The 22,376-nt window shown below is 41.8% G+C and overlaps 2 protein-coding genes across 3 annotated transcripts in view; both read left to right on the top strand.

Moving 5' to 3' along the window:
• The window catches only part of LOC146350946 (scavenger receptor cysteine-rich domain-containing protein DMBT1-like), a 61,379-nt gene extending 58,866 nt beyond the window's left edge, over positions 1–2,513 (top strand). For both annotated transcript variants that reach the window (XM_084845978.1, XM_084845977.1), the window contains one exon: positions 848–2,513. In XM_084845978.1, coding sequence (XP_084702104.1) covers positions 848–996 — 149 coding nt within the window. In that variant the 3' untranslated portion in view covers positions 997–2,513. The remainder of the gene's footprint in view (positions 1–847) is intronic.
• Positions 1–22,376, top strand: part of LOC146350943 (uncharacterized) — a 351,952-nt gene that overhangs the window by 215,710 nt on the left and 113,866 nt on the right. The window lies entirely within an intron of this gene.

The following is a 22,376-nucleotide window of genomic DNA, read 5'->3' as shown; positions in this document are numbered from 1 at the left end:
AGACCACACAATGTAGTGACTTAGAAAGTCATCATGCATTGGGGAAAAGCTAGTTGTCTGAATACATTCTTAGGCTAGCTCTGAACTACAAATGTACAGTAGTTTAAATGTTTTGAATTCCCTGAAGGGAATCTAGGGAATTCTAGACCTATGGAAATCTGATTTTTTTAGCATCCCTGCCAGCTTCTTTGGAAGAAGACAGAACAATTAAATTGGTTCATATTGCTGTTCATTCTGTGGGTCTTCTGTATCCACAGATTAATGAGTACTAGGGGGAAAAAGTGCCCAAGTGCTATATTGTCACTTAACTAAATGGTTCAAAGTCCATGTAAATTAAAGTAATACAGCTGAACTAATTTACAAATTGCAGCTCTTAAATGTTAAAGTGAGTACATGCAGGCTCATCTCTTGGTGACTTATGGATTAATATGTTAAATGTTTCCTTTGAAAGCTGTGTGACTTGAGGTGATCCGTAAAATGAGAACTCTGTGTTGTTTCATCCGATATAGATTATTCATAGCTGTGAATAATTACGTTGCCATCAGATGATGATCATGTAGATGTGTGAACTTGCTCTTAAGCTAAGGGTTTTGAATGGCATCTTGTACAATACCGACAGACACAGACATAGAATCATAGGGTTGGAAGGGGCCTACAAGACCATCGAGTCCAACCCCCTGCTGAATGCAGGAAGCCTGATTCCCAGGCGGTCTCCCGTCCAAGTACTAACCAGGGCTGACCCTGCTTAGCTTCCGCGATCAGACGAGATCAGGTGTATCCAGCCCTTTGCTCAACATATACTTAGATCCGGTAACCAATTATTCTAAACTGTATTTCTCGTTTACAGGGCTGGTTAAGAGCGTGAGTCCAGAAAAGAATGAAGCTCTCCGTCCACTTACTGTTTCTACTGTGATTCTGGCAGCCATGGTCTTAGTTCTATCTGGCTTTCTTCTAAGCAGTAAACTGAGAAGAAAAAATGATCTCCAAATCTACTGATCCAAACAAATCATTGATATAAACAGGCTATAGGATTTCACCACGCACTTTCTGCACAAAATCCAAAATTGCACTTATAGCATGTGTTTCTGAAAATGATTGGTTTCTTTTAAGAAAATAGTTGAGAATCCAGCATATCATTAACAGGGATGATTACTGAATAGATTTGAGCATAAGCCATCCAGTTAAGTCAAAGTACTGCGTTCAAAGAAGATTTATTTCAATCAAAACCTTTGGTTATATCCAACTCCTCTGACTGAATGAATGGCCTTGTGCTGCTGCTTCTTCCTCTTCCTCCTCCTCTTCCTCTTCTTATCCCCCTATTCTCTTTGTGTTGGATATATCATCAGATTAGAATACTATACCAAATGTATACTACTTGTGATAACCATTCAACACAATACTAGACATGCAAAGATGCATGCTGATGATATTTCATGAAGGAGTTGTTGCACTGTTAATGAATATGTAATATTGAGAAGGTGAACTGCCAGAGTTTATTGAAATCTTTGTGACAAGAAATCTAGAGGAGCACTTTACAATATATAGCCAAGCATGTTTCACCTGTGTCGATATCCAAGGTTTGGTACGCTTCTTTGGAAGCATGAAATATCTTTTACAAATGTAAAACAGCGGTTTGGTTTATAGCCTGATCCACCATCCAGTTCAGTTAAAGAACTTCATTTTAACGCATTTTAATTCCATTGAACTCACTAGGATTACAATTACCTTAAATCCAAGGTTTCCTTGATTATTTAACAAAGGGCCTTGCAGTCCAACTCTTCTTTGTTGTTATGCCATCACTGCTTCCTTTGAAAAGCAAGAGGCTTGCTTTAACCTTTGGGAATCATTTCAGATTACTCTTTTTTCCCCTTATATGTGGCAATTTTTGCTGATAAATGGAACTCTACTGTATGAAGGGAAATCAATTTATGATGCATTCAGACAGCACCACAGCTTTGGTAAGGAACATCTTGTTGGCTGAAGGCAGAGGGACATTAAAATCCATCATGGTGGCTACCAAAGTAATGGGAAAACAATGAACAATTTCAAGCAAGCCCTAAGGATAGGGTAAGCTATAACACTGAACGAACAGGTTTAGGATTTTATGATGTATATAGGAATGGAAGAACTGTATTGGTAAGTGAATGTCAAACCATGGGCATCTCTACACCAGCCTAAAACCCTGCATTTAAAACAGGGCTTTCTGCTTCCGTTTAAAATGCAGGATCACAATGACTCCAATGACAATGATCACAAAGGGCATTTAGTGGAGGAGGCGCCTTGAATGATCACGGTGTCATGTAAAGAGCCTGCAAACGTCTGCGAAGAAGCCATCTCAATCGCAGGATAAAAGCTCCATGTGAAGAAGCCACATAAGAAACTGTATTTTGCTTCCAATTAGTTTGCAATAAAATTGCTACATCTTTGCAAGTTAGTGCTGTGTGGAATTATTCCTTACCTCACGAGCAAACACAATTTATTTGAATAGTAACAAGAAATAAAAGACCGGCATGAACTGCCTGCCCTCTTTGTGTTGGTCTTGGTCCACTCTCCAATACAGTACATTTTCCTCACTCAGCTCCAAAGCTAAGCATGTTCATTTCTATCATTTTTAATTCCCTTCCCAAGTTTCCACAAATACATATGTTTCCCCTCTTAGTACTTGATTTCAGCCAGAGAGCTGAATCCTCTGAGACTGTTTATATCACTGTCCAAAGCTTAACCCAGAGCTTGCTTTCAATGCCAGGACTCAGCCTTGAGGCTTATGAAATAGTAATAAAGATGAGCGTGCCCCTGAGTTGTCCATGTGCCCTCCCTACACCACTGGACTCAGCCTTGAGGCTTATGAAATAGTAATAAAGATGAGCGTGCCCCTGAGTTGTCCATGTGCCCTCCCTACACCACTGTGTAATTACAATACATCCTGACACATTTTCTGCTTCAGCCAGTGAGCCCTGTTGCAGTGAGGGGCCAATGTTGTTGAGAACTGTGACATCTGGGCTACACAGTATCCACTATGGATCTGGCTCACACCGAAGTCCTAGGGCATGTCAGATTCAGTTGGATTCTAACCAAGCAGGAGTCAGGTTTCCCGAGGCAGGAACAGAGAAGCACCACAGATAGCTCCAAGTGATGGGGATGGAAGCCAAAAGAGCCTGACTGTATGTTGCTCCAACGAGCACCAGATAATGAATGAGCCTTAAGTATGATTTTAGCTTCTTTAGGCTGGTCAGCCTCACCTCCATACCTACTGAGGCCTTCTCACTTAAAGGGCCTGGTCTGTTTCAGCAGCCTCAGGTTGTGACAGCATGGAAGTGGCTGTGGTGTGGTGGCATCTCCATGGTTGGAGTCCTCAGAATCTGAGGATGGCAATGCAATCTCCTCCAGATATAAGGGGGCTGATCCTTGGAGCCTTCCAGAGGAAATAAGTCCTAAGGAGGTGGAAACCTCATGGTGCCTTTCTGTAGCCGAGCCCTTTTCCATTAAATCAGGGGCCTCATCTTCTGAGGACAAAGGGCTGGGATCCCAGACCATGTCAACGCACTATGGATCAGGAGCATGACAGTATGCAACAGAATAGCTGTTGGTAGGGGACAAGAGAAGGGAGAGGGCTATTGCCTACATGCTCTGCAAATTCTGATAGGAGATTATCAAATGAATCACCTTTAGGTAATATAAATTTCAGGTATAGGGGGTCTGATTTGGATTTGGACCACAATAGGGGGCAAAGAGTTAAAGTTCTCCTATCCCCAACGCTAGGGTCCCAATTTGGGCGAATTCCACCCATTGCATGGACACACACTTTCATTAATACAGCCAACCAAACAAAACCATCGCTTGGTAAGCTGGTTCTCTGTACTGGCTTAATTTGAATATGGGAGAGTTAAAACATTACCAACTGCCCTTAAAACATCTTCTTCAGCTGAATCATGTCATGCCTTTTTAAAAGATATGCCACCTTGTCTTGGAGATTAAAATTGCATGTCAGGCTTCTCAGTCCATATTGAATACAACCAACACTGGCCCTTCTACACTGTAGAATCTACAGAATACTTGCCCAGATAAGATTCTAAAAGTCAGTTGTGAGAATGCTACCGACCCCTTGCATGAAAGACCCCCCAGTATGCTCCATTATCAGTCCCATCCTCTTCATTATTACTATTTCATTTCCTCCTCAGCTGTGTATCAAAATCACTCAAGAAAGCAGGAAAGATGAGATGTTCCTCACCAACCCTCCCCAGTAAGTTCTCTATAAATATCTGGATCATAATCCTTAGAGCTTTTGGGAGATACATAAGCATAGATGCAGATTAATTCCTGATCTCTGGACCAAATTATCCAAACCACCTGGAAAAGGTTTGTGTGTATGTGTGTGTTATTTTTTTAAATAACAAAGCAGCAGGGAGAGGGATTGGATCCTGGAGTTTCCCTTCCAAGGTCATAGCAATGTCTATGAAGAATCCTATGGTCCCCAGGATGCTCTCCTGGGACCATAGGATTGCTCTCCCCAAGAATGTTGTCAAATAGCCACGTATCTAGAAATGACCATTATTGCAGGTAACTGTGATGGACTAAGGGACCATATTTGTCTTCCTCCTTTCTTACCTTTATGCAAATTAGTTCTATGCTCCCAGTCACATATATACACCAAAGAATCAGAATCTATACATTCTCCAGACAAATCAAGTAAAGCCTTTATCAAAGGCAGAGTCTGGCTTTCAGTTTTCAAACTTTTACAATAAAGTTTATTGTAAATATTTAGAAAGCAAAAGTCAGACATTGCCTTTGAAGGAGCATTAACAGATCTGCATTGCTCAGTACCTCATCCTTTCCCGATCTCCATAAACAGGTTCAGTGTTAAAATTTGTAATAAAACAATTTGAAGCAATTCCCTGGCATGCGATTGGTCTTTGCAACCACACTGAGCAATTGTTTCTATATTAATATATATTTTGCAGTTCATTAAAATGTCAAGGCAACTGAGAAATCTAATTAATATAAACATTTGACAAGCAACGTTCTCGACACAGACACAAAAAGATACTCAAGAATATGCCCTTGTCTTTTCTTCCTGGTAACAAAAGTTCAAATGCCACATCATAGCGTTATGCATATACCGTCAACACCACAGATTAAATTAGACTGAATGAAAAAGGGTTCTAAAGTTATATTGGCCCGGGTACTACATTTAAGTGTAGGGTATGTGGCAGGTGTCATTTTTCTTGTTCTTGATGATTTGACTAGATTTACTAGTACCTGAATTACTAAATAAAAGAGGAAAAGTAGCAAATAGTTACCAGAGACTTGAAACTGAGGCCCAAAGCACACATTATTTTAAAGTTCAGGGACGGCCCTATCATTAGGCAGAGTGAAGCAGCCACCTCAGGCAGTAGATGCTGAAAGGCAGAGAGTGGCAATGAAGTGTTGGAGGACAGAGCCATGTGTGCCATGTGGCTGCCCCCTAAGCTTAGCCTGCTGCCCTCAATAGAAGACACTGTCGGTGTTGAAGTAAGATTCAGCTGCCAGTCTGGTGGGCTTTTGTAGATGAAATGCTGAAGGCGCCATCTTCCCCTGCACCTCAGGAAGCAAAATGTCTTGGGCCAGCCCTGAAGTGGCTACATCTTGTGTTCCTTTTTTTACTCTAGAGTAAGAAAGTCCCAATCCAGATTGCTCCCCCACACCTGCAATTCAAAACTGCCAAATAGTGATCCATAAAAGAAAATGGATAACTATTGCAGTCACAGATATCTATATCTATATCTACTGCAGGTTCTGCATATACTACAGGATATATATATATATATATATATATATATATATATAGTGCAGGCACCCATCCCTCTGATCTGGAGTAGGACCATGGTAGTGGTGGGAAGGGTTCAAGCCCCCTACCCCCATGCTAGGGTCACAGATCAGTGCCCCTGCCCTTACTCTAGAGTAAAAAAAATGGGGGAAATGTAACTGCTTGCTACTTCTTTAAAGGAGAATTTTCCTCTGGTCAGGTGCCAGTCCCAGCTCCTGCCAACCTAGCAGTTCGAAAGCAAGAAATTGCAAGTAGATAAATAGGTACCACTTCCGTGCACCTGGGTGTTCAGTCATGCTGGCCACATGACCACGGAAGCGTCTTCGGACAGAGCTGGCTCTTTGGCTTAGAAATGGGGATGAGCACCACCCCCTAGAGTCGGACACGACTGGCTGGGGACACCTTTACCTTTATGAAGCCCCTAGAACAATGTATGTTGATGTTGCTTTTCAGCCCAATGTTGAGACCGACACCAGAACCACCAGGATCAGATGGTCTGAGGGGGCAGAAAGGTGCCTCAAGATGTTGCTGAACACAGATTATTTCCACATGATTGCTCCTCCATTCTTACAGTGGGCCTGAACCATGGAATTTTGGACCACTACTGGTTAATGAGCTAAAGGCTCCTCTAACATCTAAAAATGTAGGGACATTACTGACTAATCAGTTCAGATCTAAGGGATGATTTGACTATGAGTACATTGCTGCAAAACAACAACAACAACAAAAAGCCCTCTTTGCCAAATTTAGGACCTATAAAGAAAACCCTTCAATAGTGCCTCCAGATGACCTAACTTCTTTTTAATTAAAAAAAATACAAAACCTTACTTAAAGTTAAAAAGAAGAGTGCACAAAGAGCAGCGTAGAATCCGCTTATCCATGCAGTTAGGTCCAAGCATATGGTCTCTTTCTGATCACTCCATCATGGATCAGGTGCTCATGTTGCAGTTCCTGGTGGAAAAATACATCAGTAAAACCAGACCATCTCTGTTTGCAGCCTTTATAGATCTCAAATCTGCCTTTGATTCCATTCCCAAATATAGACTCTGGAACAATTTGGGGATTCTATGGTGGATCGTTGACTTTTACTCCTCATGTATAAGTTACATGAAAGTAGCACCAACTTAAAACTTAGATGTAACTCAGAAGGTCTTCTCTCTGGCCCAGTTTCAACATCTAAAGGAGTAAAGCAAGGCTGCATATGGGCTCCACTCTTGTTTAACTTCTATATCAATATAGTCAACATCTAGACCGCTCGGACATCCATCCACCTAAGCTAGCTGACAGGTGCCAGTCGGTACTACTTACATGCTGACGATGTGGTGATCCTGTCCCAATTGCCTATAGGTTTGAAGAGAGCTTTGCGAGCTCTTTCAATGTTGCCATGATGAACATCTCCAAATAAATTACCAGAAAACATTATCAAAGGTAATGGTCTTTGCCAAAAGACCAAAGTTATATAGTTTGTGCATAAATGGTCATAAGACTGAACAGGCAAAGATATTCAAACATTTGGGCATTGTTTTTCAAGCTAATGGCAGATGAAAAGTGCATGCAGAATGCACCGCCCTGTTAGCCCAGAGGAGTGCTTCTGCCATACTAAACCTTTTTGCAACAACGGACGCTATTATGTACTGGCTATTATGTACCCAAAATCAGATTGATTATGTCCTTTGCAGCCAAAGATGGAGAAGCTCTATACAGTCAGTAAAAACAAGACCTGGAGCTGACTGTGGCTCAGATCATGAGCTGCTTCCTGCAAAATTTCGGCTGAAATTGAAGAACGTAGGGAAAAACACTAAACCATTCAGGTATGACCTAAATCATATCCTTTATGAATATACAGTGGAGGTGAGGAACAGGTTTAAGGGATTAGACCTGATAGACAGAGTGCCTGAGGAACTACGGATGGAGGTCCATAACATTGTTCAGGAGGCAGCAACTCAATCCATCCCAAAGAAAAAGAAATGCAAGAAAGCCAAGTGGCTGTCTGATGAGGCTTTACAAGTAGCTGAGGAAAGAAGGGAAGCGAAAAGCAAGGGAGAAAGGGGAAGATATATTTTATTTATTTATTTATTTATTGCATTTATACCCCGCCTTTCTCCCTCTCGCAAGGAACTCAAGGCGGCTTACATTATCCTCCTCCTCACCGTTGTATCCTCACAATAACCCTGTGAGGTAGGTTGGGCTGAGAGTCTGTGACTGGCCCAAAGTCACCCAGTGAGCTTCCATGGCCAAGTGGGGACTAGAACCCGGATCTCCCAGCTCCCAGTCCGTCACTCTCACCACTACACTACACTGGCTCTCCAACTGAATATCCAACTGAATGCAGAGTTCCAGAGAATAGCAAGGAGAGTCAAGAAAGCCTTCTTAAATGAACAATGCAAAGAAATCGAGGAAAACAATAGAATGGGAAAGACTAGAGATCTCTTCAAGAAAATCGGAGATCTCAAGGGAACGTTTTGTGCAAAGACGGGCATGATAAAGGACAAAGAAGGCAGGGACCTAACAGAAGCAGATGAGATTAAGAAGAGGTGGAAAGAATACACAGAAGAACTATACAGGAAAGATCTGAATGTCCCTGATAACCATGATAGTGCAGTCACTGAACTTGAGCCGGACATCCTAGAGAGTGAAGTCAAGTGGGCCTTAGGAAGCATTAGTAACAACAAAGCTAGCGGAGATGACAGTATTCCAGCTGAGCTATTTAAAATCCTAAAAGATGATGCTGTTAAAGTGCTGCACTCAATATGCCAACAAATTTGGAACACTCAGCAGTGGCCACAAGACTGGAAAAGGTCAGTTTACATTCCAATTCCAAAGAAGGGCAACGCCAAAGAGTGTTCAAACTACCGCAAACCTAGACAGCATAGTAAGAAGCAGAGACATCACCTTGCCGACAAAGGTCCGTCTAATCAAAGCTATGGTTTTCCCAGTAGTAATGTATGGCTGTGAGAGCTGGACTATAAGGAAGGCTGAGCGCCGAAGAATTGATGCTTTCGAACTGTGGTGCTGGAGAAGACTCTTACGAGTCCCCTGGACTGCAAGGAGGTCAAATCAGTCAATCCTAAAGGAAATCAACCCTGACTACTCATTGGAAGGACAGATACTGAAGCTGAAGCTCAAATATTTTGGCCACCTGATGCGAAGAGAAAATTCTCTGGAAAAGACCCTGATGCTGGGAAAGACTGAAGGAAAAAGGAGAAGGGGACGGCAGAGGATGAGATGGCTAGATAGCATCACCGATGCAATGAATATGAATTTGAGCACGCTCCGGGAGAGAGAGCAGGACAGGAAGGCCTGGTGTGCTATGGTCCATGGGGTCACGAAGAGTCAGACACGACTGAACAACAATTATGTACCAGCCAGCAGCAATTAAGCTGTTTGAGGCTAAATCTTAACCCAAGTTTTTATGGTATTAACTTGGCCCATATTCCAGTTTTACATCACTGGAAGTAGCCCAATCTAAATTTCTTAGAGCTATTCTCCAAGTATGTCGCTGCACCCCAAATCTGCCCTGCGACTGGAGACTGGCCTTCAGAAGGTTGAAACTATAGCCTGCTTCACTATCTTTAATTCCTGGCTGAAGTTCATCTTTTTTTCCCAACTAGTTTAGCTTCACTAATCATACTAGATGATTTTCAGTCAGTATGGAAGCAAACCCTGCCTCAAAAGCCCCAGATATTCTTGGGGCCACCTTATCTCTTCGGGAGATGAAAAGGCCAGAATGATCCTTAACCAATGTATCGCAGATGTGGAGTGCCAACATGATCTTGGCGTAACCTCATATTTTATCTGACAGAGCACTCCAGCCAAATAAGCCAGCAAATGATCTTTCCGTGATCTCAGTCCAAAAGCATCATAGAGCCTTTTCACTGGCACACTCAGCAGTTCTGGAGGGAAGATATAATGAAATCCCCAACTGTGAATGCAAGTGCCCCTGTGGCTCTGGACAGGTTGAATTGGTGACTCTTTTTTATTGTTCTTTTTATTGCGACTTACGCAAACATTTTATTGAACCTGTTCTATTAAAACTACCAGGATGATCGGGTGCTTTTTATGTTTTTTCATTCCTCTTTGACCAAAATGCATCCATTACTTTTAGTGTTGCCAAATTTTTGTGCTCTAGCATGCAAATCTTGCCAGGAAGTGATCTCAGAAACTCTCAAAATCTCCTCCTGGATAATCGTAATATGATAATACATTTATAATACTGTTGTCTTGCATTTCCTCCTTTTTATCCCATTCTATGCTTTTACTCCTATTTTATTTTATCTTCTCTTATGCACCCTAGATGTATTTACTTTATGAGTTTTATGTGTGTCTTTATTTGTCATGCTGGTCATTGACCGTAATAATAAAAATTGATTGACTGAAGTAATGTGTGCTTTGGCCCTGAGGGCCTATTTGCTGCGGTGGGTGAGAGCATGTAATCAGATATGACCTGAGGCAAATAAAGAACCTCAGTTTCAAGACATAGTGGTCAAATCCCCATTGAACTTAGTGGGATTTACTTCTGAGTAAACATGCATAGGATTGGGCAGTAAATCCTCTTCTGAAATCTCTAAAGATTATTTGAACCACTATGATTTTACTGTTAGATCTTTGGTGTAATCTTTTTTATTATAAGATTACAAACAATCTAAAGGTTTTTATTACCAGACAGTAATTATAAAAGGACCCCTTCATGGATCAATGCCTTGTTGTGGGGAAGGGGCTTGCGTAACTCAGTGAAGCCATAAGCTATGCTGTGCAGGGCCACCCAAGACGGACAGGTCATGGCAGAGAGTTCTGACAAAATGTGGTCCACTGGAGAAGGAAATGGCAACCCACGCCAGTATCCTTGCCAAGAAAACCCCATGGAACGTATCACAAGGCGAAAAGATATGACGCCGGAAGATGAGACCCTCAGGTCGGAAGGTGTCCAATATACTACTGAGGAAGAGCAGAGGGTATTTCCAAGTAACGCCAGAAAGAGTGAAGCGGCTGGGCCAAAGCCAAAAGGACACTCAGCTGTGGATGTGACTGGTGGTGAAAAGAAAATCCGATGCTGTAAAGAACAATATTGTTTAGGAACCTGGAATGTAAGGTCAATGAATCAAGGTAAGCTGGAGGTGGTCAAACATGAGATGGCAAGATTGAACATCGACATCTTGGGAATCAGCGAACTAAAATGGACAGGCATGGGCGAATTTAATTCAGGTGACCATCATATCTACTACTGTGGGCAAGAATCCCTTAGAAGAAATGGAGTAGCACTCATAGTCAACAAAAGGGTGGGAAAAGCAGTACTGGGGTACAATCTTAAAAATGATAGAATGATCTCAGTACGAATCCAAGGCAAACCATTCAACATCACAGTAATTCAAGTCTATGACCCAACCACTGAGGCCAAAGAAGCTGAGGTTGATCGGTTCTATGAAGACCTACAACACCTTCTAGAACTAACACCAAAAAAAAGATGTCCTCTTCATCATAGGGGATTGGAATGCTAAAGTAGGAAGTCAAGAAATCACCGGGATAACAGGCAGGCATGGCCTTGGTGCACAAAATGAAGCAGGACAAAGGCTAATAGAGTTTTGCCAAGAGAACATGCTGATCATAGCAAACACTCTTTTCCAACAGCACAAGAGGCGACTCTACACATGGACATCACCAGATGGTCAATATCGAAATCAGATTGATTATGTCCTTTGCAGTCAAAGAGGGAGAAGCTCTATACAGTCAGTAAAAACAAGACCTGGAGCTGACTGTGGCTCAGATCATGAGCTGCTTCTTCCAAAATTTCAGCTTAAATTGAAGAACGTAGGGAAAACCACTAAACCATTCAGGTATGACCTAAATCATATCCCTTATGAATATACAGTGGAGGTGAGGAATAGATTTAAGGGATTAGACCGGATAGACAGAGTTCCTGAGGAAGTATGGACAGAGGTCCGTAACATTGTTCAGGAGGCAGCAACGAAATCCATCCCAAAGAAAAAGAAATGCAAGAAAGCTAAGTGGCTGTCTGATGAGGCTTTATAAGTAGCTGAGGAAAGAAGGGAAGCAAAAAGCAACGGAGAAAGGGGAAGATATATCCAACTGAATGCAGAGTTCCAGAGAATAGCAAGGAGAGACAAGAAGGCCTTCTTAAATGAACAATGCAAAGAAATCAAGGAAAACAACAGAATGGGAAAGACTAGAGATCTCTTCAAGAAAATTGGAGATCTCAAGGGAATGTTTTGTGCAAAGACGGGCATGATAAAGGACAAAGAAGGCTGGGACCTAACAGAAGCAGATGAGATTAAGAAGAGATGGCAAGAATACACAGAAGAACTATACAGGAAAGATCTGAATGTCCTTGATAGCCATGATAGTGCGGTCACTGAACTTGAGCTGGACATCCTCGAGAGTGAAGTCAAGTGGGCCTTAGGAAGCATTACTAACAACAAAGCTAGCGGAGATGACAGTATTCCAGCTGAGCTATATAAAATCCTAAAAGATGATGCTGTTAAAGTGCTGCACTCAATATGCCAACAAATTTGGAACACAATGGCCACAAGACTGGAAAAGGTCAGTTTACATTCCAATTCCAAAGAAGGGCAACGCCAGAGAGTGTTCAAACTACTGCACAATTGCGCTCATTTCACATGCCAGCAAGGTGATGCTCAAAATCTTACAAGCTAGGCTTCAGCAGTATGCAAACCGAGAACTACCGGAAGTACAAGCTGGGTTTCGAAGAGGCAGAGGAACTAGAGATCAAATCGCCAATGTTGGCTGGATCATGGAGAAAGCAAGAGAATTCCAGAAAAACATCTATTTCTGCTTCATTGACTATGCTAAAGCCTTTGATTGTGTGGATCACAACAAACTGTGGCAAATTCTTAAAGTGATGGGAGTACCAGACCACCTTACCTGTCTCCTGAGAAACCTGTACGAGGGTCAAGAAGCAACAGTAAGAACCAGACATGGAACAACCGATTGGTTCAAAATTGGGAAAGGAGTACGACACGGCTGCATATTGTCACCCTGCTTATTTAACTTATATGCAGAGTACATAATAAGAAACGCTGGGTTGGATGAATCACAGGTCGGAATTAAGATTGCTGGGAGAATTATCAACAACCTCCAATATGCAGACGATACCACCCTAATGGCAGAAAGCGAAGAGGATCTCAACAGCCTCTTGTTGAGGGTGAAAGAGGAGAGTGCAAAAGCTGGTTTGAAACTCAACATTCAAAAAACTAAGATCATGGCATCTGCCCCATCACTTCCTGGCATATAGAAGGGGAAGAAACGGAAGCAGTGACAGATTTTACTTTCTTGGGCTCCAAGATCACCACAGCCGGTGACTGTAGCCATGAAATTAAAAGACGCTTGCTCCTTGGGCGGAAAGCTATGGCAAACCTAGACAGCATAGTAAGAAGTAGAGACATCACCTTGCTGACAAAGGTCTGTCTAATCAAAGCTATGGTTTTCCCATTAGTAATGTATGGCTGTGAGAGTTGGACTATAAGGAAGGCTGAGCGCCGAAGAATTGATGCTTTCGAACTGTGGTGCTGGAGAAGACTCTTACGAGTCCCCTGGACTGCAAGGAGGTCAAATCAGTCAATCCTAAAGGAAATCAACCTTGACTACTCATTGGAAGGACAGATACTGAAGCTGAAGCTGAAATATTTTGGCCACCTGATGTGAAGAGAAAACTCTCTGGAAAAGACCCTGATGCTGGGAAAGACTGAAGGCAAAAGGAGAAGGGGACGACAGAGGATGAGATGGCTAGATAGCATCACTGATGCAATGAATATGAAATTGAGCACACTCCGGGAGAGAGCGCAGGACAGGAAGGCCTGGCATGCTATGGTCCATGGGGTCACGAAGAGTTGGACACGACGGAACGACTGAACAACAACAAATTATAAAGGGGCTTTCCAGGCAATTAAAAATCTGCATATAAAGCTGGTCATGTTGGAAGCAGTGTGGTGTAGTCACTGGTGTGTTGGATTTAGGTGCAGGAGACCTGGGTTCAAATTCCCACTCCTCCACAAAAGCTTACTGGGTGACCTTGGGCCTGTCACCATCTTTCATCTAACCAGCTCACACAAGACCATTGCAAAGATCAAAAAGAGAGACCATGTACTGCCCTGAACTTCTTGGGAGAAGGCTGGAATAAAAATTAATAACAGTTCTTATTAATTATTACTATAGTAAGCTTATCACTATAGCAGCACTAGGTACAATCCAGCTTATTAGTGGCATATCCTGATCCCAAGTAATAGACAAAGTAAGTGAAATGTATTTGTATTTTGTTGTTGTTGTTGTTGTTGTTGTTGTTTTCTAGAGGAAAATTACAGATGGTCTTCATTGCCAGTCCATTCAACCCTGAGAAGTACACAAATAATGCAGAATGTATTTGAGAAATTCAGGTCAAAAGTAATTACCACATGAAACTTACTTTCACAAAAATTCAGTGTGTCATGCTTGCAAGCAACTGAGAAATTCAGACTTAATATAAGTTTAATAGTTCAGTGTCCTTTCTTATTTAGCTTCTTGAATGTCTATTTCATCTATTAAATCAGACATATAACATCACTTTGTTATTTGTTATTTTCTGTTTTTCTGTTCCATTTTGAAATGCACAAGAAAAACAAGAAAGAAAAAAGGCAACCAGCTTTGCAAATATACTTCCTGATAAATTGATTACTTTAACATAATATCACAGACAAAAGTGCTGTTACTCATACTGGATCGCCCCCTTACCCTGCACCAACAATTGATATTGCCAAATAGTGATCCATTGAAGCAAGTGGATAACTACTTGGCAATATATACTGCACGAACATTTGAGATCAGAACTTCAGTGGGGTGTGTGTGTAAAGGGTTAAAGCCCCCTAACACCTCCCTCCTGAGTTCCTGATCCATATCAGGGGGCCCTGCACTTGCTCTAGAGCAGGGTTGGGCAACTTGTGGCCCTCCAACTCCATATGTTTTGGCATGAAACTCCCATCAGCTCTAGCCAGTGTAGCCCATGGTGAGGGATGATAGGAGTTGTAAGCCAAATCATCTGGAGAACCACAAGTTGCCCAACCCTGCTCCTGAGTTAAAAAAAAAAAAGATGTAGTTGCTAGCAACATCTTTAAAGTAATGTGTGTTTTGGCTCTTATAATTCTGAATAGTTGGGGAACCACAGTATTATAGGCTTTCTTAGAGGACTGGGAGAATAAGGGGGGGGGAGGGTGTAGAAGCAGGTCAGCCTTCAGGCAGGTTAAAGGTCAATATAACTGCAGGAAAGATGCTAACCAGCATGAGGCAGCATGAATTAAATGGCAGTTGTATAGGAACAATTTGAACTTGGCAGTCCAGTGAACTGCACTGCAGGATGATGGCAATCCTGTGTAGGGTCAAAAGACAGGAGATACAGGGCTAGATCCAATGTTGTGCTACTGGAAGTCCATTAGTGTGATGGGACTTTCTCCCTCTTCCCTTCCCCCTGCAATCCTCCACAACTCCTGAGAATCTGCTCTGGAGGGTTTCCTGGTCGTCCAGATAAGATTTTGAGGTAGCACAGGTGGGCTGCAGTGGGGATCGCTAGGGTTGCCACTTAGGCAACAAAGAGGACACAGATTTACATAACATTTGCATAAGCTAATTTATATGTGGATGCAAATGTAGAAATGATTGCTATAATTTAATTAGAAATGAAATAATCTGAACATAGTGGGGAAGACTGTGACCTGGTGATCTGTGTACCTCAGCTGTTGTGCCTCGCTCCTTAGCTGTCGTCCAGGTGCTAACTGTTGATGGGCGACTTGAAGGCCCCTGCTCTCCCTTCTTTCTTATGTATCTTTAAATCAGAGTTGGTCAAGGCAGCCATTCAAATAGAGGGCACTGTCAAATAGAGGACTGTCCTCTGTAAAGTGGGACACACGGCTATCCCAGGAATCTCCCCCCTCCAGGTTCCACTGACAGAATTGCTTCTGTCAGTGGCAAGACACTGACCTCATTCACACAATACAACAAGCCAGAGTATGGTTGAGTATGGGTTGAGTGCAAGTAGTCATTCAATTAAGGGTAAATCCAGGCATACTAACAAACAATTGTTTGCTAACCACGAATACCCCACAGTTCACAACCCAACAACAAACCATGGGTTCTCTTCATGGTTGTTCGTGGTTAACAAACCATGGTTTGTGTTTGTGTGCAACATATGTGTGCACGCATGTGGCCCTAGAACCCTGAACCAGCATCACATGTGGCCCTCCAGACTGAAAAGGTTGTGCGCCCCTCCTGCTCTAGAACCTTTATACAAAAAAACTGACTTCTTAGGGAAATATCAAAGGATTGCAGGGTGCTGTTCAAGAACTCCCAGCTCAGCCTGTCAAAGTCCTTTTGTGTCTAATGCCAAAGCCAATAATGGATCACACTGATGTTCTTTGGCAAAACAATATGTTTTGCAACATTTGCATCACATTTGACATAAGTGATTCTTTTCTTTCTATTCCAAGAATTGAATACAACACTGCGTCTTTGGACCAGGAATGTATTATTTTTAATTAAAATGACAAAATGCAGACTACTTCCTCTGTTCAACTATAATGAGATAAAGAAAATATATAACATGGCATAGCACACCCCCTCGGATAATATACACTATATATTCTGGGGCATTTTTCATTGACTTTGAAGGTAAACATGGTAAAGATAGGTTCCTTGCTGATCTTTACTTGGTTCTTACTGCTGCATGGAGGATGTCTAGGAGCAGCAGGTAATATGGCTAAAATTATCAATGTCCTTTCTCTTTTCTATTTCTTGTTTTCCCTGTCTGCATACCCAAATGCATGTAGACTTTCTTAAAAATGTCTAAAGATGGGAAAACGTTGTCGAAAAGGAAAACATGACGTGGTATTTATGATTCCAGCAAACACCTGTGCTCTTGACAAGGGCGTTGAGATGGCCACCCTGAATTTGTCAAAATCTGCCTTCTTCCCAAATGTCAATAAATTGATGACATGCAGATATGAGCAGAAGGTTCTTGGGAAATCCAATGAAGAAAAGCAGACTAGAATCAGGAAATGAAAACAAGTGGAAAATAATCCTTATGATGAGAGACACTTGGCTAGTATGGCTGGCAGTGCAATCCTATGCATTTACTTCAGTTAGAAGTACATCCTACTATGTTTCTCCCAGATACGTGTGCATAGGACTGCAGCTGGGGATATAAAGAATACATCATTGGAAATTTGGGCTTTCACCCTTTTGAATACTAGACTACAATACCATTTCAAACAACTGGTTTTTAAATCCCCATCCTTACAAACTGGTTTTCTGTGTGGCATGGACAGTAGTTTAAGAAACATATCCAAAGCCTACTAAGAAGTGTAGAACTAAGGTTAGATCCAGAGTTAGTCATCATGCTAAGAGTAGACCCATAGATATCAATGGAACAAGTAAGTCATAAGAGTAGTTTTTAATAGGTCTACTGTAGGTATGATGAATCTGGATCCAGTCCCTAGTAATTTTGTTTCTTGCATCTTGGCTTATGATATTATGTTTTAGGCATTTAACAAGCACTGAACGTTGAATTCCTATTTAGAGATTATATTATGGAGCCACAGATCTCAAGTATGCTTAGCAATACATGGAAATAACATTTGGCTCACTGCTAAATTATACTTCCTCATTATGCAGGTTATAGTTCTAAAAAAACCCTGCCCCCTCTTGCTTCATATAGACTATATTGGTACATTCCACTAGCCTATTTCAGGAACAGTGGTGCCCTAAACATTAATATGCAGATTGGTATGTGCTTCACCCAGCATTTCAAGGGCGGGGGGCGGAACAAGAAGGAACAAGACTTCTGGGCAAGGTAATATATTTAATTCTTTAAGGGAGCAATCCTATCAAAATCGACGGGCACCTCCAGCCCCAGGGGTGACCGCCTAAAGTTCATATTCATTGCATCGGTGATGCTATCTAGCCATCTCATCCTCTGCCGTCCCCTTCTCCTTTTGCCTTCAGTCTTTCCCGGCATCAGGGTCTTTTCCAGAGAGTTTTCTCTTTGCATCAGGTGGCCAAAATATTTGAGCTTCAGCTTCAGCATCTGTCCTTCCAATGAGCGGTCAGGGTTGATTTCCTTTAGGATTGACTGATTTGACCTCCTTGCAGTCCAGGGGACTCGTAAGAGTCTTCTCCAGCACCACAGTTCGAAAGCATCAATTCTTTGGCGCTCAGCCTTCCTTATAGTCCAACTCTCACAGCCATACATTACTACTGGGAAAACCATAGGTTTGATTATACAGACCTTTGTCGGCAAGGTGATGTCTCTGCTTCTTACTATGCTGTCTAGGTTTGCCATAGGTTTTCTCCCAAGGAGCAAGCGTCTTTTAATTTCATGGCTACAGTCACCATCTGCAGTGATCTTTGAGCCCAAGAAAATAAAGTCTGTCACTGCTTCCATTTCTTCCCCTTCTATATGCCAGGAAGTGATGGGGCCAGATGCTATAATCTTTAGTTTTTTTAATGCTGAGTTTCAAACCAGCTTTTGCACTCTCCACTTTCACCCTCAACAAGAGGCTCTTGAGATCCTCTTCGCTTTCTGCCATTAGGGTGGTATCATCTGCGTATCTGAGGTTGTTGATAATTCTCCCGGCAATCTTAATTCTGACCTGTGATTCATCCAACCTGACATTTCTCATGATATACTCGGAATATAAGTTAAATAAGCAGGGTGACAATATGCAGCCTTGTCGTACTCCTTTCCCAATTTTGAACCAATCGGTTGTTCCATGTCTGGTTCTTACTGTTGCTTCTTGACTTCTCAGGAGACAGGTAAGGTGGTCTGGTACTCCCATCTCTTTAAGAATTGGCCACAGTTTGTTGTGATCCACACAATCAAAGGCTTTAGCGTAGTCAATGAAGCAGAAATAGACGTTTTTCTGAAATCCTCTTGCTTTCTCCATGATCCAGCGAATGTTGACGATTTGATCTCTAGTTCCTCTGCCTCTTCGAAACCCAGCTTGTACTTCCGGTAGTTCTCGGTTCACATGCTGCTGAAGCCTAGCTTGTAGGATTTTGAGCATCACCTTGCTGGCATGTGAAATGTCCAACACTCTAGCCACTACACCACAAAAATTGGGTGATGCCATGAATTCAAATGAGGGACAAGCAAGTAACCAGTACAGAGTCCTGTGAGAGCAGACAAGCAGGGAATCCTTATCATGTTCTGACCAGGGCAGAGACACACGACAGGCAACAGAGGCTAGATCTACGCTACTGCTTTATAGCAGTATTGAAGTACACTGATAACTGCTGGGGCACATAACACATTCAATATAGTGCTTTTGTAGTGTTATTTCCTGCTTTTTATTTCACATTATCCAACACTGGTGTAGTATATCCCTTGAGTTTAGGCCTTGGGATGGAGTGTTCCAATGATGTAGTAGTACTAAATATGGGTCTGCCCCTGCCACTTTTGCTTTTCTCAAGAGTTCCTTAGCTTAGTTTTTACTGTGGATTCTACTTTGCCATTATTTTGAGAATACCCACATGATGAAGTGGTGTGTTTAAAATGTGAATTTATGGAATTATGCTGCAGCAAACTAGGGCCAATATCTGAACACGCAGTGTCTGGCATCTCATATTGTCCAAAATGTGCATTTATCTTACATATTACTGTTCTGGGAGAGATTTCTGATAAATAAAAATCTGGAAAGTAATCTACAGTGATCATGTATTCCTTGTCTGCCCAGCTAAACAAATCCACAGCTACTTTTGCCTAAGGTCTCTCTGGAATGTCATGCTGTAATAGTGTTTCTTTGGGTTGGGGTCTTCCCAGAATCTGCACACTTCACATTTCCCCATGAATGTCTTCAGCTGCTCAGTCATTCCTGGCCAGTAGACTAGCTCCTGTCTATTCCTGGACTGTCATAGACTGGACATCCTTCAATTTCCAGATGTGACGAATGCACTTTGTGTATGATTTCTTTCTGAAAGGCTTCTGATAGAATTGCTCTTTCTCCCTGGAAGATGGTGCCATTCTATACATCATCTTATATCTGGAAGGATGGTGTTATTTTTATGGTACGTCATCTTTTGTTTCTGGCCAACCCTGTAATATCATGACTTTTAGTCTCTGGAGGATGTAGAGCATTTCTGCACCACCTTAAAATCCCACAACTTTACCAGAGCTTTCTGCTTCCATTTTAAATGCAGGATCATGATGGGCTCCCTTTACATGCACTTCCCTCCCCCTTATCTGCATGCTCTATATGTTTCATTATACAGCCACTAGACAGTGCTGTGGTCTAGCTCCTCTTATTGTGGGATTTCCTCTTTTCACCAAGGAATTCAACTTGCTGTAATTTGATCGCTCATTATCTCTGATCTTTTAAAAAAATAGGATAAAGGTCATTTAGTGCAGGAGACTCCCTGGAGGTTGATGACATTATGTAAAGGACCAGCAAACCTCTGTGAGTAACCAACCTCAATAGCAGGATAAAAGCCCCATGTGGAAAAGCCCATAGTCTTCCCCTGTTTGTCACTGAATCTCTCTCAGTCTTTCCTCAGATATGGGTAAGTGCTGTAAATTGTTGTTCATTCCCAGAAATCTCTGGACTCCCTTGACAACTTGGCTATTGGGCAGCATAAAAATGTAAATAAATGTCTTAAACAGCTCTTACTCTTTCTGGATCTACGTTCAGGCCCTTTGAGGTCAGTAAATGACCAATATATGGTACTTCTGTGACCCCCAGTCTGAGTTTCAAGTTGATATTCTTTTTTCTGTGTCTCTTCAGAAATGCTATTAGTTTACACATTCTCCCAGCATTAGCATACCTTCAGCTATTGTCCAAATTCCTTCCAGCCCCTCCAAGACTTAGCTGATTATGAAATACTTCAGAGGTAGGACAGATGCCCATTGGCATTCTTAGCCACCACTATCACCCAAAGGGTGTGGACAAATAAATGTCAAATAACTGGATTCTTTATCCAGCTCAATGTGCAAGAATCCATTTTTGAAATCACAGACAGAGAATAGTCTTGCTTTTGACAGATTTGGCAATATATCTTCAATAGTGAGCAATGGAAAATGACTTTTTCTCCATGCTTTATTTTACGGCTTTGGTTCTATGCATATTCTGAATTTCCCTGAAAGTTTTCTGATCTCCACCAGACTGTTTATCCAGTCTGTACTTTTCTCTACTGATTGAATAATTCCCCTCCATTGTACACTTCGCAATTCTTTCAGAGGCTATACTAAAGCTACTGGTACTTTCCTCTTGGGTAACTTAATAGGCTTCACGCTTGCGTCTATCTCTAGTTTATAAACACCATTTTGCAGTCCATCTCCCTCAAACAGATCCCTGAATTCCCTCTGAATCCTCTCTTGATTCCAGATTCCAGATTCATCTGCATTTTCCATCAGTCTGTTATCCACTGTCAGTATGTTCTGGGATTGTACATTTACCAGGTTAATAGGCTGGATCACCTTAAAGCCTAACAGTGAAACTGCTCTCTGGTCATCTACAGCCACAAACTCTAGCCTGTATTTCTTGTTTGTCTTTTTGGGTTATCAATTTTGAGTTTGCATTTTCACACTGGTTTTGATTATACATTCTTAAAAGCTGTTTAGTCTCTTCGAGTGTAATACTGGGGTTCAGTAACTGGATGGGGATACTGTTGCAACTGGAACCACAGCGTAATTGAAATGGTAATGTTTTATCCCCCAGACACATGGTTGCATACAATTGTTGCTGTTACCCTGTTGGATTTTCCTGTAGTGTGTTTATTACTTGACCTTTTACCCACAGCATGTCTTCACATTCACCATCACTCTCCATATTTACAAGTATGTAAAAGTAGTTCTGGGTGTTTTTTGTTTGATAGACATTTGGATGCATAGTTGTTAAGCTTGTCACAGTTGTGGCATTTCTTCCCATAAGCTGGGCATTGTTCTTTTTGTCTTGCATGTTTTCCCTCACAGTACTTGCATTGCACCATATGGTAGTGTTCACTGTTGTCCTCACATCAGGTTTCTCCCTCTCTTTTTTCTGTACTATATGGACAGGCTCCAATGTCTGTCCTCCCAGGGCTCTAATCCTGCCTTTTGACAACTTGGATGCCCTGTAAATGTCCAAGCTTTTCTTTAAAGTCAGGTCTGCTTTCCTCAGCCATCTCTCTCATACTCGAGTATCCTGTATTCCCCACACTATCCAGTTCCTTATCAAGGAGTCTTTGATATCTTCAAATTTTCAACTGGCTGCTGGTTTAAATTGGTGCAATATTCCTCAGTGCCTTCCCCTGTTACCTGGTCCCAAGTGAAAAAGCTTCATCATCCCAGTTTCATTCCTTCTGGGATTGCAGTGGGCATCTAAACAACCTATTATTGTAGCCATAATATGCTGTGTTGGGGCAATGTTAGCACACAATATCTCACTTATTTCTCTCCCCCTTTCTCCAGTCAAATATACAAACAGTTTCATTTTCACGGATCCTTCTTTACCCAGGTTAAACTCTGAAGAGAGTTTAAATCTATAGAGGTTAACTTTCACATAGAGATTAAACTCTTCATTCGAGGTTTTCCATTCCTGGGCTAAAT

Source organism: Heloderma suspectum, chromosome 3, assembly GCF_057233095.1.
Source record: "Heloderma suspectum isolate Gila_16-S chromosome 3, 16-S_ref, whole genome shotgun sequence".
Taxonomy (NCBI): domain Eukaryota; kingdom Metazoa; phylum Chordata; class Lepidosauria; order Squamata; family Helodermatidae; genus Heloderma; species Heloderma suspectum.
This window is presented reverse-complemented; position numbering and strand designations above follow the sequence as displayed.